The sequence below is a fragment of the Kryptolebias marmoratus genome, linkage group LG10 (assembly GCF_001649575.2).
Source record: "Kryptolebias marmoratus isolate JLee-2015 linkage group LG10, ASM164957v2, whole genome shotgun sequence".
NCBI lineage: Eukaryota > Metazoa > Chordata > Actinopteri > Cyprinodontiformes > Rivulidae > Kryptolebias > Kryptolebias marmoratus.
Window position 1 is genome coordinate 14,506,810 of NC_051439.1, and position 15,480 is coordinate 14,522,289.

At 42.6% G+C, this 15,480-nt stretch overlaps 2 protein-coding genes across 6 annotated transcripts in view; both read right to left on the reverse strand.

Moving 5' to 3' along the window:
* The window catches only part of LOC108237031 (regulator of G-protein signaling 6-like), a 51,840-nt gene extending 51,514 nt beyond the window's left edge, over nucleotides 1-326 (reverse strand). For all 4 annotated transcript variants that reach the window (XM_017418224.2, XM_017418214.2, XM_025006029.2 and 1 more), the window contains exon 1: nucleotides 263-326. The gene's annotated coding sequence lies outside the window, so the exon portion shown is untranslated. The remainder of the gene's footprint in view (nucleotides 1-262) is intronic.
* A 3,702-nt stretch (nucleotides 327-4,028) lies between these two features.
* LOC108236218 (signal-induced proliferation-associated 1-like protein 1) overlaps nucleotides 4,029-15,480 on the reverse strand; it is a 33,933-nt gene continuing 22,481 nt past the window's right edge. The window contains exons 7-21 of one of the 2 annotated variants that reach the window (XM_025005507.2): nucleotides 15,162-15,319; nucleotides 11,807-12,386; nucleotides 11,267-11,541; nucleotides 10,923-11,180; nucleotides 10,683-10,826; nucleotides 10,444-10,598; nucleotides 10,276-10,337; nucleotides 9,760-10,172; nucleotides 8,739-8,963; nucleotides 8,143-8,302; nucleotides 6,930-7,131; nucleotides 6,539-6,682; nucleotides 6,248-6,365; nucleotides 5,991-6,069; nucleotides 4,029-5,876 (exon numbers count right to left, since the gene is read on the reverse strand). In XM_025005507.2, coding sequence (XP_024861275.1) covers nucleotides 5,733-5,876; nucleotides 5,991-6,069; nucleotides 6,248-6,365; nucleotides 6,539-6,682; nucleotides 6,930-7,131; nucleotides 8,143-8,302; nucleotides 8,739-8,963; nucleotides 9,760-10,172; nucleotides 10,276-10,337; nucleotides 10,444-10,598; nucleotides 10,683-10,826; nucleotides 10,923-11,180; nucleotides 11,267-11,541; nucleotides 11,807-12,386; nucleotides 15,162-15,319 — 3,117 coding nt within the window. In that variant the 3' untranslated portion in view covers nucleotides 4,029-5,732. Of the gene's footprint in view, nucleotides 5,877-5,990; nucleotides 6,070-6,247; nucleotides 6,366-6,538; nucleotides 6,683-6,929; nucleotides 7,132-8,142; nucleotides 8,303-8,738; nucleotides 8,964-9,759; nucleotides 10,173-10,275; nucleotides 10,359-10,443; nucleotides 10,599-10,682; nucleotides 10,827-10,922; nucleotides 11,181-11,266; nucleotides 11,542-11,806; nucleotides 12,387-15,161; nucleotides 15,320-15,480 lie in introns of both variants that reach the window. The other variant, XM_017416734.3, reaches the window with a different exon arrangement.

A 15,480-nucleotide genomic window follows, 5' to 3' on the forward strand; every position in this document is an offset into this window, starting at 1 on the left:
GGTCGACCGCAAGAAGAACAAAGAGGCCGAACGTAGCCTCACACGTGCTATTTATAGACGCAGCCCAGGTGAGCTACTTGCGTGACTTTGTTTACATTAATTCTCGACCTGCGCGGAGCGCGAGGAGACATATCCACTTTGTTTACTGCCACTGGCAGTCAGGAAGGAATGAAACAGAACCTTGTGTTAAGTAAGCTCCCTGTGTTTTCATGTCTAATATTGTTAGTTCTTGTGTAGTTTTGCTCCCTGTGCCATTACTCACTCTCTCTCAGTCAGTTGTTTTCTATGTCAGCCTGCCTCACCCATCTGCACCTGTTCCTAGTTTGTAATCAGTCACCTGTGTCCACTACCTCATCAGCCTCAGTCCTTATAATCTGTTCCCACGTGCTCACTGGTTTGTTGCTGCAGAAATTCACTGTCTGGTTTTTCCTTGTTTTGCCTTGTGGTTCCCTGAAGTTTAGATTTTTAAGTTTTTGTTTTTGCAGCCACAACAGCCTTTTTTCCCCCCCTTATTGTTGAATTAGTTTCTTTTTGAGTTCTGGGTCCAAATCCCCCACCAGAACTGACACTCCTTGGGTAATAAAAGGTTAGGCATTTCCTCAAGTTATAGCTAATAAATTGCGTTTTTGCACATGATTAATGCAAACATTTTCTCGTTTTACTGTCAAAAGCTATTCCAGTTATTCATGCTTTGCAGTGGAAACTCTGAAATCAGTCAAGCATAAATAGCAATCCAAATAAATTAACTTTTTTTTTTTCGTGTAGTAAATGAGATCTCAAAAGCCCCCAAGGAAGATATGCCAGATATACATAGCATAGCCAATTTCTGCATGCAGAGTGAATGAGGATGAAGAAGAGGAAGGCAGTTGGACCTGAAGACATTCCAGTGGAGGTATGGAAATGTCTAGGAGAGATGGCAGTGAGATTTTTGACTCAATTATTCAGAAAATGCCTGAGGAATGGAGGAGAAGTGTCCTGGTGCCAATTTTTAAGAGCGAGCATGTTGTACAGACTTGTAGCGACTGCAGGGGAATTAAGTTGATGAGCCACATGATGAAAATCTGGGAGATTGTTGTGGAAGCTAGACTTAGACAAGAGGTGACTATTTGTGCAGCAGGATGGTATTATGCCAAGAAAGACCACCACAGATGCCATCTTTGCTTTGAGGATGCTGATGGAGAAGTACAGATCGGGTCAGAAAGAGCTTCATTGTGTTTTTGTGGATTTAGAAAATGGAGGGAGGGAGGTAGGAGCTGTGGTGTTGTATGAGGACATCTGGAGTTGTTTGCTCTGGTGATGAACAGACTAACACATTAGGTCAGGCAGGAATCCCTGTGGACTATGATGTTTGCAGATGCTGCTGTGATCTGTGGTGAGAACAGGGGACAGGTGGAAGAGAGTCTGGAGAGGTGGAGGTACGCACTTGAAAGACGAGGGATGAAAGTCAGCTGTAGGAAGACAGAGTACCTGAGTGTGAATGAGAGGGAGGCAGGTGGAGCAACGAGGCTACAGGGAGCAGAGGTCACAAAGGTGAGGGCTTCAAGTATTTAGGGTCGGCTGTCCAGGAGGACGGGGAGTGAGGTAAAGAGGTGAAGAAGAGAATCCAGGCAGGATGGAGTGGGTGGAGAAAAGTTTCAGGAGGGCTTTGTGACAAAAGGGTGGCAGCAAAGGTCAAAGGAAAGGTTTACAGACAGTAGTAAGAGCAGCTGTGTTGTTTGTTTTGGAGACAAAAAGACAGGAGACAGAACAGGAAGTGACAGAGATGAAGATGTTGAGGTTTTTCTTGAGAGGGACAAGGATGGACAGGATTAGGAATGAGGCACAGGTTGAAGGACTGGGAGATAAAGTTAGAGAGGCCAGACTGAGATGGTTTGGACATGTGCAGAGGAGGGACAGTGGCTATATTAGAGATGCAGCTGCCAGGAAAAAGACAAAGAGGAGACAAATGGATGCAGTTAGAGAGGACATGGAGGTAGCTGGAGTGAGGACAGAGGACGCAGAAGACAGAGTTAGATGTAGGAGGATGACTCGCTGTGGCAACTTTGTTCTGCAATCAAAGCAGAACCCCTGGCTCTATGAAGCTTTTGAAAATATTTAACACTTTTCAAATGCTCTTCACGCACAGAAAAGACCTTGTGCGCAGGTTCGATCAAGCCAGACACAGAAAAAAAAGGCCACTTCTCATTATTTAAGGTACAATTTTGTTTTCAACGTTTCCTTGGGGGGAAAAAAAGAAGAAAACTGCAGCTCTCTGTAAATTTGGTTACCAAGGGAACCCGAGGTCATGTGTGTCTCATGCCTGTGAAAGCATTTATTAGTGCTAAGCATTTGTGCCACACACGTTTCTCTAAACGGCAAGAAACAGCAGGATATTGTATATTACAGTCACTTCTTAACAGCTTTCTGCAATATCTGCCTTTATGTTTGCAGTGCAAATATCGCAAAATGACACCCCGCACTGCACTGATCTGTAACAAGCATACCTTCAGACAGGCAGAGACAGACTTCTCTAATCCGCTTTGACGGGGATAACTCTGCTATTATCTGTATTAATGCTAAATTATTGACCAGCATGTCCATAACAACACCAGTGCTAGAGAGCAACAACATCAGCTACAATATGACTCTGCTTGAGCATAAAGTGACCGAAGTGCAGAGCTGTTTCATGCAATAAACCTTTATCAGTGAAATAAATTACTGAATACATCTGTTCCATAGTTTAAATGTTGAACTGAATTATAATAATAATACTAATAATTAATTTCTTTCTCAGCAGAGATCTTTGCATTGTTGCAAAGAAAAAGGAACCAAAAAAAGGTTGGTAAAAGAGAACATAAACATAAAAAGCACACAATAAAAAACTAGTAGTATAGTATAGTAAGTAGTATATTATGTGACTATGAAATTGTTCCAATATAAATGCACAAAATATGCTTATGCAAAGATTGGAGATAAATGTAAAGTATTGATGTGCCAACATGTAGCTTTGTCGTAGTAGATGTATGGTGCAAAAGATTAAAAAGTCCAAATTAAATTTTTACAAAGATGCGGTTTTTATTCCAGTGATATTTATCTAAAACCAAAAAATAACAGTTTAGACCAGTTAAGTAATCTTAACAGATGGTTGAATGGAGCTGGACACAGATTTTCTCAAATCCACGAATACGCATCAGTTCAGCATTTAATCTTTCCCACTGATTTGTGTCTTAAAACATCAGCTCATATTTATAATTGTAACAAGGATAATAGGCTAACAGGTGAATTGTGGTTATGGGGAACATGACAATGTTCAAAAGAAGTTCATTTGCATTTTATAAATACTGCTTCTGGGGCCTGCAGGAGAAGGTTCCCGTGCTTTAATGTAAACAAGAATCCCATTTCCCCTCATATTGTACACAGCTGCAGCACCTTTTCTTTCAAATATCTAATTTTACTTCCCATTCAGCTCTGAATGCTTTGTGTGGCTCATTCTTTGAAGTCCGTTATCCTGCTACATCTTGTTTAATAGTGAGGTAACCCCATCATATTTGCTTCTTCAGCTGCGGCCATGTAATGAAGATGTAAAATTAATGATACATAGAACCTCATAATTGAAAGAAAGTGCACTTGTGTTTTCTGCCACGACATGAATGAATTCTTTAATCAAACAGCTATAATCCTGTTTGGCATCACAGCACTCAATTCTTGGCTCTGTAATCAGCCGTGTCTTTATGCTGCTTCTCTCTCTCAGGGTTTATTCTTGTCCATCAATCTGCACGATCCAAGCTCGCCCCTGTCTGAGGCAAATGCCTTGTGCAATCGATTCTAAGTGGAAAAATAGCAGCTTTCTGTTAATGACAGCACACCTTCTGACAGGTATCCATTTACTCGCTAAGACATATTCATTACACCCAGCACTAGATTTTGTTACCCATTTGTCCTTTTAAACCACAAATGATGTTTTTTTTTTAAATGATCTGCGCGTCAAAATCCGCATACATTTGCAACAAACAAACAAAAAAAAAAAAAAAAACATGCGTCCAAACGAGTTGTAATCCAACAAAATATCTTTAATAGATATAAACATCTGTACACATCACAGCTCAATGGAAACAGAATCACACGCTGTCACACATGTTAAGAATGAAGGCAAAGGGGTGATCTGCTATGACGGGGACCTGAGACTCTTCTTTGAGTCCAGCTCACGGTTTTATTTCCCTCCAATCCCCCCCTTTTTTTTCATCTTGCATAACTTTTTTTTTCATTCTTTGCTACCCAGTAAAGCAGAATTACATCAAAAATAAAATGTAAAAAATAGGACAGAAGGTGCAAATTCTGATGAATATTAAACTCTCCTTATATACAGTTGCACAGTGTCTGAGTACAAAAGGAAGCAGTTACAGTCTGAGGCTTAAGTACGGACTTTGTTCGGTCGAATACAGACCAGATTTATGTTGGGCCTTCAAGCAGATTTGTGCAGTACAGAAACCTGTAGCTGGAGTTTCAGGATTTAGATTCTATCTTCTATGTATTTCTATACTGAACAGTACCGATTTTATTTACTCAGAGGTAAAAAAAAAAAGGGAAAAGATCTGACTGAAGCTATTTCACATGCTGTGGATGGGGAAGAAAGGATCAACACTAGGTGTCACTGTCAAATAATCCACGGCAGCAGGCAAGGCAGCAAAATCTTAAACATCCAAAAAAACAAACAAAAAACATAAAAAATAGTATTTTGGGTTAAATGTTAGCCATCAAAAGATGTATATTTTGTCATTAGAAACTGCCCATTATAGGCACATACAAATTATCTAACTGCATATGGCTCGTTTTTTCTTGGCCAATATTTTTGTCATAAATACTCTTTATATTATCATATCACAGAAGAGCAGGTGAAAAATACACTTTACCATCACATATTTACAATAATCTGGATTGGATGTGTGTATTTCTATGGCACCCGTTGTGTGTTTGTACAATATATATTCCTTTCTTGTGACCAGTAATCCTTTACGACTTTCACCTTCAGCATCTTTGAATAAACCTAAACACGGTTTCCATCCAGACAGGCACTTCACCTTACAGTGAGTACGGTATGTGCTGTGCAAAGGCTCTGTCTGGTTGTGTCCACCTGCCCACATTACTGTTAAAAATGACATCTGCTTGGTTTTTTTTTGGTTAGTGATACAAAAATAATTGGAGCTGAGCGAATTAAAGAATATCTGAACAGGAAGAAATTTACAGCACATGTATTTCTATAAAAACGAAGCTACAAAGGACTTTTTTTCCCACCATCTCTTGCAGGGATCAAGGATTTATTTTAAAGTTGTAGAGCTCAAATCAAAATCGGCTCACTCCTTATGGTTAGCTAAAAAGCTCTATGGGGACAGCGACTTTAATTCCCTTTACATTAGATTCAGCTTCTTGCTCTTTGCCATGCAGGGATACCAATAGTCCGTTAGGTTGGAAACAAAGGGTTATGTAATTTATGTACTCCTAAAGAAGGGAGTGCATGCTGATAAAAGCTGACACAGTTACCCAACTGCTTCTTCCATCTTTCCTCACTGGGTTTCTCCAAAGTTATTCTTGTGGGGGTGATTATTTTACAGAGCCACAAAGCTAAAAAAAAGGCTGGCGTTTAAAGCAGCACAAGTGCTGATCTGTTGAAACCCAAGAGGAACAATCGTCTCAGTAAATAAAAGTTTGAAATCAGCTCGAGTAGTGGTTATATTCCCAGCGGAGAGCGGGTGACGTCAGTTCATGTCAATGGTGTTGAAGACCCACTCTGTGAACTTCTTGAGCTTGGCCGAGGCGCTGTAGGACTCCTCCAGGAGACGCTGGTTGTCCTCTCGCAGACTTTCAATCTGCGCCTGTAACGACGCCTTGGCATCCTTCTCCTGAAGGTGACAAAAGACACGTGTGAAAAATGCAATCTATGCTTTGAGTTTCATACTCACATTTTTGTTCCTTCCAAAGAAGAAAAAAAGTGAGTCAAGCCAACAAAAACTCACCTTCTTCAGGTCTTCCTGTAGTGCCTTCACCATAGACTCCAGCTGGCTCACCTTACCCATTAGGCACGCTGGAGTTTCTCTGTAAAAAAAAAGAACAAAGAGGAAATTAATAACCAACACTATAATTGCTGGTTTTACAGATAAGTGCAGCCATCCATAAAGGGAAACTAACTAGAACTATTAGCTGCAACAGTGTGCAGGGTTTTCCACAGAAGAGTTCAAACATCAGCTCAGAACCTAGACCTGAGAGCTCTTACCCCAGCGAGGGCTGTCTCTGTGGGGCCGCCTGAGGCTCGGCCTGCTGGGGGCTGGAGGCTGATGTGCTCTCAGCTGCGGAGCTTTCCTCTTGGGCTGCTAGAAAAACCAGTCTCTGCTCTAAAACACACAAAAAATGGCATTAATAAAGCTAAAGAGAAAACAAATACAGAGTAACAGTGCCCTCTTCTGGTGACAGTAAAGATGACGGCTGGGTTTTCATTACTGTTATGAAAAAGAGAATTGGGTTTATTAATTTTAGTTTATTTATTTTTACTTTATGCAAGAATTACCCTCAAACGCCTTGGCAGCATCCACCAAGTGGGCCCAGTCAAGTGGGCCGTCAGCCCCAGTGTCAGGCAGGGGCATGAGAACAGGGTCCTGCTGCTGCCTTCTCTTCTTCTCCTGCTCTGAGCTGTCTGCAGCTGACAGGTCTCCTGGGCAGATCAAACAGCAGAATAAGATACTCTCCACGACACACTTATCTGCTATCCCATGACTTGAGAAAACAGTTGAAAGCCAAAAAAAAAAAAGAAATAATAAATTAAGACAAGCTGTATTTGCATTCTGTTAATTTGTTTGAGTCATTAACTGCAGACACACCTTCAGTAAAATTAAAGTTTCACTGCCTGCATTACAGAGCAATAGGCGCTCGTGTGTTTAGTGTAAGACCTAAAGATTCACCCAGGGATTTGTGTGACGCTCTGCGGCTCGGTCCGTGCCGAGTGATGGGTGAGCGTGGTATGGTGGAGCAGGTGAACAGAAGGTCGGTGGATGAGTCACGCTGCCCGCTGGTGGATGACTCCCTCTGCCCGGTGTAGATGCTCTCGTCCGACAGCGTCCTCTGGAGGGAGCGCCGGCTGGGTGGCGGGCCCGGAAACAATGGCTGCAGGGAGCAATGGAAACAGACGAGGGATTGCAGGACTCTGGTGAGAAATGACAAACTATAGCAACTGGAAAAGCAATTTCATGCAAACCCAAACTTTCTGTTGGATACACACAAAAAGAGCAGAAATATTCTTTTTATGACCTCCCCATATTGTTCCAAATATGTTCTTATAAATAATTTGGTACATTTAGTTTTAAAATGAATGCTATTCAACACAGCTGAACTTGTGAAATGATGAATTGTATAAGTGGGAATGAAGTCTTTGAAATTAGAGCTGTTGTTGTAGTTGAGCAGTGATCCTCTTTGATTTGGACCTCACTGGGACTAGCCCTTAGCTCATCAACCTGGATAAAATGAGTTATATTCCTCCAAACTGAGGTTGCTCAGACAGGCATCTACAGCAGGTATGATATCATTCGTTCATAACTTTCCCATAGAACCCCACATTAAGATGTGTGTTTAATGGACCTGTTTTTACAGCAGACATTTTGCCATTTTGCAGCAGGAAATGCACAGATGGATTATGGTGGATTAATCCCATATGAGGGAAGGCCTCAGTAGGCAGCGAGCTGGTTTATTGTTAAGGTTTACTGGAAGAACTTTAATATAACAAATAAACTATTTTCCTTTTCCTTTAGGAAGCAAAACCATTGACTTGTTACTTTAAGGTTACTTATTTCAGCTGCTTCGTTTCTTAAAGAAAATTCAGCTCAATATTTGGGCTTTTGTACATAAAAATTAAAATAAATCTGCTTTTAGGTAAACAATTTATTTATTTTTATTAATTTGTTATAATATATATTTATTAGTTTAAAAACAAAACATTGGCCTTCCTTTTACATTTGGCTATTCTATTATTATAATTGTCCAATATAATTTTTAGGTACATAACAACTCAGTAAGTCTATTTCAGTTGTTTATTTATTTTCTGCCAACTAATTCAGCTGGTTTTTCTGTAAGACTCGACTACACTGATATAAGAAGACAGTCCACTGCATTTCTCTGCACCTTCTCTTCACTTGTAGGTGGTGGGCTGTCAAGTGTGATGAGTTTCTTCAGCTCCTCTTCCAGGCTGGACTTGGCAGCCTGGCGCTGGGGCGACTGGGAGCCGCGAAGATTGGCTCTGAGCTGGGGCTGACCACCCAGCAGGCCATCACTTTGGTGCCGTCTGGAGACAAAAGCAAAACCCAGTTTAATCAGGAGCCTCCTGTACCAAAAATAACACGAAGTAAATAAAACCAAGAAGGAAAGGGAATGAGAGGAAGCTTTGGCAGAACTAAGTGCTGTTAAGATGGAAGCAGCATGCAGGCAAGACTTTAACTGTCATGAACCACAAATGATGGCATTCTTTAGGCCAAAATAATAATAATAAAAAAAAATGTAACCCTCATTTATTAGAAGAAAACCTGAAAAATTTAAAAAACTAAATCCAGCCACATGGGGGCACTGTTAACCAGCTCAGCAGTCTCTGGACAGCTAAAACAAAATGTTCACTAGTATCAAGTAAAATGGATTTTTACACTAAATGTTAGTAATTTTCCACAACATGCTGTGCAGCGTTGGCCGCATTCACGGATCTACAGTAAAAACAGTTCCGGGCTTACTTGCGAGTGCTGCCAAAGTCCACAGAGTTGACAGATCCCCCGGGCTTCTTCCAGCCAATAAGGTACTTAGAGGTCGCTCCTTGACGAGGATAGAAACTTTTGTTCCCCGGAGACTGAGCGTTCGGGGATGTAGGCGAGATGTTCGTGGGAGCCGTTTCGTTCTGTGGTGACGTGGCACCGCAGCTTTGTCCCATCGGACTCCCAGTGTGACCAAAGCTGATTGTACTGGAAACAGGACGTGAAAAAAAGGGGTTAAGACGCGAGACACGGAAATTGGTTAAAAAAACAAAGCAACATGGCCTATGTGACATTAATAAATTACTGTACTTTGGTTTAAAATCCAGTAGTCAGTATATTTGACTGAATTAATATTTTTTTTAAATCTGACAATTTTTTTGCTGCAATAAAAACTGCACATCAAACAGAGAGCCTACTAAAAACCTTTGGCCTGCTGGCTTCATCATTGCATCATCAGCTATGAACAGGAACCAATTAAATCAAAAATAGAAAATAGGACAGCGCTCTTACGTGTCATTTTCAATCCTCTCAAATACTGTTTTTGCCATTGCATGACATAAAAGCTTGTTGTTGTGTTTTTAAAAAATAAAGTTTTATATGTGCAAGCAAGCATTTATGTGCACAACTACTATATATAAAACAAAGCTGTCAGTGTGGAAAGTCTGTTGGAGGTGAGTTATTTCTGTCTGAGTGAAGACGAGAGGAAGGAAGGCTTTATTTGACTCAAAAGAACTGGGATTTAGAAGAGGGGGGAGGCGTGCTGAGCTCACAGTCTGTATTTCTTTGAAGCCTTTCCTTTCAATCATGGATACTGTAAGATGGAGACACACATGAATACAAAAGCACCCTCACAGATATTTCATTCTTCCTGTCGCTCCTTGTTAAAGCCAAACCAGAGCTTTAAGTTGAGGACTGTATGGGATATACAGTGAATCAATTTATTTTTATTGAAGCACTAAAGCTGGGGCACAACTTACACTATAAAAAAACCACACACACACACCTGGAGTGGGAGTCACTCAGGCTGTAGGAGCCACTTTCAGGAGCCGATACAAGAGCAGATGGACTCTTTGTTGCAGTCTTGCTGCCTCCAGCGACGACAAGAGAGTCGGATGTTGGGGGTGACGCGCTAGTGGCTCTCTGGCTGCCTGCTGGATCTTCCTGCCATGGGATCTTTTCCTTGGACCTGAAAACACCAGTGGAGGACGCTGTGCTGCTCTGCGTGGCGGTGAAGGAGGTGGCGTCAATGCCGCTGTCAGTAGAAGTGCCCTGAAGGTAGCCGTTAAGCTCCAGGTCGCTTCGTCCTCCAGAACGGGACCCGACTTCGTACCACTTTTCGTCGCTGTGCGCAGAGCTGGAGGCGTTGCTGGACAGCGTGTTGCTGCTCGACTGGCTGGATGAATACGGGGCATCCGGCTGTAAGCAAATGAAACAAATTAGATTATAAATGCAAATGGTATATAATTAACAAATATTGAGTGTCTCTAATGGATTATTCTGGTTGTTTCTTGATGCTCACCTTTGTGTTCTTGATAGGAGAGAGGTGGCTGTTTGGATCTGATGACTGGAGACGAGGAATCACTATTTTGGAAACCACAGTATCTACAGATTACACGTTAGAAGGCAACTTAAACATGGAAACAAGTGTGCATTTTTATAATCTTTGAGTTTGTAGAGCTCTGTTTACCTGAGCTTGTTTTGTCCCCTACTCTACTGGTGGCATCACCCTCCCCATTTCGGGACCATCCAACACCAGGACCGGAGCCCACCTTCATCCCATTGACCACCTCACCAGCCGCTTGCCGCACAGACGTGACGGGCGACTGGCTGTTGTTATTAAACCTGTTTTAACAAGAGGATTATCGACAGTATCTTACCATGTAGCATACGGCAACAAGCTGAAATGTAAAAATTTAGTCAGCATACCCATCAGGCCCAGACTTCTGCCTCCAGTGGCTGGAGCTCATTGTCTCAGTGTAGGAGAGGCTGGAGGGTGAGTTCGTGTTGTGCAGCGTGCGACCCATCACAATGGAGCAGGCGAGCGCGTAGTTGTCGTTCCCTGGGGAATATCTGCAAGGACACGTATGAATAGCATTAGGGACGTAAGCTGCAAGCAGACATACAATTTCTGCAGATTGCGTAACAGTATTATATTTTTTGTGTGACCTTTTAGGATTGAGGGGTCGACCATCGCTTGATGCACTGCGTGGAATAGCGGCACAGTTGCGGTCGCTGAAGTCCGACGGTGGTGCCTTGATTAAAGTTCCTCCTGTCCCAGCAGCCCGAGTTTGAGGGCTGGATGAGGAGCGCGGCCATTTGTTGTTGTTGTTTGCTGGCCGGAAAGGGAACTTTAACTCATAGGGCATGCCCTCTTTGTGATTCTTGTAGTCCACAAGTGGCATGTGGTAGATTTCTGAGCAGCCTCTGTTAGGAACAAAAAAACAGTTACCATTTTAAAATAGTTCATCTAACCAGCTCACTTGAAGTCATGCCTTTTATTTCAACTTTACCTGCGTGGGGTGGAGTCTTCATGTGGAGGAATAATGACCACCTTGACAGTGACAGAGGTTCTGAGCAGGTCAATCATCTGCTCGTGGGACAGCGAGGCCACTGACACCTTGCAGATCTCCACCAATCGGCTGCCCTGCCTCAGCCCGGCCTGCCAGGCGTAACCATAGGGCTCCACTTCAGCTACAATGCCTTCAAAGTTGACATGAAAGCCCAGCTGTCCCAAGGCATTGCGACGCAAAGTCATCTCTGTGGTTTGACTACCTTTGGTCAACAGCTAGAGGGCAGAAGATGAGAAGGGGTTAAGGTTAGGGAGACTGAGGTAAAAATGGCAAAAGGAGATCATAAAATTTTTTTCTGCTCTTCTCTCTCCCTGTTTTTCTTTAGTTAGTTATTAGATAGTAAAAGCAGTGGTGCTTTAATTATGGACCGAGTTAAAAAGACTTCTGTGTTAACTTAAAGCTGTCTGAGACAACATGTTCACCTCAGTTTGACCTCTCACTTACAGCTGATGGTGTTTGCTAATCACATAGCGTACCCACCTCCAGTCTTTTCACAACCTCTCCAAAGTCTTCTGTGTTGTTATTGATGGAGCGAAGCGAAACACTCTCCCCGCGCTCGTAGTAGATCTTCATGGAAGCGGGACTTCCCGTTGACCAGCCAATCACATCCCGTGTGGCGCAGTTGAACACGACTGCTTTGGCCTCTTGATCCAGCAGGATGATGAAGTCATTAGAAATGGCCAGCAGGCATTCCCGTTCAGCACCTGCCACCTGGTCTTCAGCGTGGACCTGCCAGGTGATAGCCCCCAGACTCCGCAGCTCCGCCCCGCTGTACGGACGCGTCTTCTCTCTCCGCTTGTGAGCCAGAGAGATGAAAGGGAACTTCCCCGCGGACTCTACGGGTGTATTGGTCACATGACGTTCGGCTAAGTCCCGCAAGTACTCCTGTCGGGTGCGTGTTGCCATGGCACCGAACTTTTCCGACTTGTGGGCTGCGTTCTCGGCGTTGATGACTTTGGCCAACAGGAAGTCCCGGAAGACAGATGACTTGGGGAAGGTTACACCTTTAGGGATTGGTGGGCCGAAGGAGGGGACGTCCTGGGAACGAGTGACAGCCACACTGCAGAGGTAGAAAAGGAGATGGGCATGAAATTGTTGCTTCAGTTTGATAAATCAATAATAATAATAACACCATTATAACAAATAAAACAAAAGTCTGACCCAAAAAGCGCACATTTTACATATTTGTATGTGTTTATTAATTGGGAGAAAACAGTTAAAGTGGAAAGAAAATTTTCTCACTGGTTGGTGATAAAAGCACAGTGAGGACATCCTTTTCTTAACGGTTCTGTTGCCTTTGACCTGTTTGCCTTGTAGGTACAAAGAAGGGCGTTAAAACCTCTACAGGCCAAGCTCTCCTACTGTTACCCTCCACTGCTCCAATTCCATTTTCACACAATGGAGTTGAATTACTATAAATTAGTAAGCAGGTGTGTGTAACACTCCCTGATACCAGTTTTTCATAAGTAGATTGGCTCAGAATCAACAAAAAGAGGCTTCAGCTCTACAGGAACTCTGCTTACCTCCTGAGGTAAACTACGTGATTATAAAGTAGATATTTGTACAGTCAGAAGCACGCAGACTAAAACCCTGAGTAAAAATCATATCACTGCCTTTGATAAGCTAATATGACAATCCTTACAAGTCTCCATCCAACCCATTAAACTGATCGCACAGACATCGCCTGCAGCACAAAGGTTGCACACCATGCCTGACTAGTGCTGACGTGTAAATGTATTCGATCTCAGACGACAGCTCCCGGCTCCGTCATCCTGCTATGTACCTCTACATCATGGTAAGGAGAAGGAGCGCTGCAGTTGGAGTTAGGGAGCACAAATAGCTCACATCTCCCAAACAATGATCTAGTTATGCAATCCGCCTTGCTGGCCTCGTGTGACTTTGAGGCAGTGGTTGAAAGCAACAGATTAGCACCCAGCTGGCTCCAGGCCACTTACTCCTCTAATGCTATGAACTGCCTCAATATGACCAGAGCATTATCCTGATCTCAACAGCAGGCAACAACAGACTATTAATACCCAGATGATTCAACAAATCAAAACATACTCTTTATTAATAGAGATTAGAAAATGCATTGCATTATTGATGTGGTTCTACATAAAACATAAAGAATTTCAACAAGGAAGGAAAGCATGTACATGTGATATGGATGTAGAGTGATTTGTTTTAGCAAAGGTGGAACTAGTGATGAGCTGATATCAACAAAGCTTGGTCTTCAGTTAGTGTAAAACCAATACACTGCATCAGGTTTTCTGTTTTAACCAACTCATGCTAAAACCAACATAAGCATCAACAACTCACCTGCTACTTCAGCAAAAAGCTACCACCCTCCTCAGATTATTGCTGTAAAATATCCCGAACCTCTGGTGCAGTCAGTGCAAGGCAGTGAAATGTTTAGCTGGGTCAATACTAACTCAGTTCTCCTCTTAGTACACACTGATCAGTAAGTTGCAGGAAAGCTTTGAAATTGAGTTATTTTGAATGAACCCAGATTCCTCTCCACACTATCATGAAAAGATATCTAAGGGGAAAAAAAACTTTCCACAAACTGAAGTCTCAACAGACAGCGCATCAATCCACAGAATACAAGTTGAAGCCAAAGATTCAGAGTGTACCAGTGACTTTGGGTGGAGCGGCCGGATTCTTGTCAGGGATTCTGTTTCTTGCGTGTCTATATTTTATCTGTAAGGTAAAGAAGCAATCCAACGTTTCCCTATTCCTGTATTAAAAACCAAAAGACAGCCCCTTAAGACGAGATGAAATCTTGATGAAAGTCTCTGCTGGTTGATGGGATGAAGTTGCTCGTCAAGAAAAAGAATTTTGACACGGAGAAAAGAAAGAAACAAAATAAATCAAGCCAAAAAATAACGACGGTGTGAGAGACTGAGGCTGGCCTGACCCGTCCGCACCTGAGGTGGACTCTGAGAGATCTGACAAACACTGCTCTGCACAGTCCCCCTTACTCCCATCCATGAGCGGGTGAAGAGAGCACTTCATGTGCATGGCGCTAACTCCTTCAGACTCACTCCGACTCATGCTGCCCAGAGGCAGTGGCAGTGATGAAGAGGGGGTGGGAGTGGGATGTATTGTACGAGTGTGTGAAGAGTGAGTCTTCAAGTGAATAAGTGTATGAGGAGGGGGGAAAGTGTGTAACTGTGTGCAGTGTGTGCAAGTGAGCATGAGAATGAGGTGAAATGGAGAAATGGGAGTACGGGAGTGACAAAGAGCAACTATGTGTGCATAATATCTGTGCGTGTGCAGTGGGGTGGCTTTGAATAAGCGACAACAGTACAGAGTTGGAGTCCGATCATCACAAAGCCAAGAATAAACCAGCAGAGGAGAACAAACATCAATGCGACAGCTCAGAATCCAACAAATGTTTACTTGTACATACACATATACATACACACAAACACATACATATAGAGTCGAGATAGTTCAAGAAAATGGGGCATTGGTGACGCAAAAGGCTTTTATGTTTGACCAGTGCCTTCCAGTCAATGCTTTCGTCCTAATGCTACTGCAGCTACCTGCATAAAAACATGTCCACTCTTAATGCAGCGTGCAGCTTTTATAGGTCTCAAAGAGGGTCCAGTCCTGCACAGAGACAGGTCACTCATGGGTTTGGTCAGGCTGGACTAGTTAAAACTGAAAAAGGCTTTACATATGGACTTATATTGTAAAAAATAAAAAAATAAATAAAAAAGGACCTATTAATTTTTGCAGCAAGTCTCTCCCGGCCAAGTAAGTTGCTCATTAGACCATATTTAGTTTTCATCGTCTTGTCGTTATATCTATTAGTCTGACATAGACTCACCTGTAGTATGTACTGTCAGAACAGGGGTTGTGAACTCGTACGATGATGAAGACATGCTGAAAATGAGAACGAACGGCCCTGGGTGTGAAGGGGTGTGCTCCCGGTTCCTGGAACACAATGGTCACAATGTCGTTCCCAATGTGGCGCTTCCTCAGCAACTGGAAAACAGTATTTATGTTGAGAAGTCTTAACTTTGAAACTGAAAGCAGAGAAAATTTGACAAATTTTGTTTTAATAGATACTGAAAACAGAAGAAATGAAATCAATACTGGATTAGAAGCTGATCTAGGCCATAAGTGACGTATCATATTTTATACAT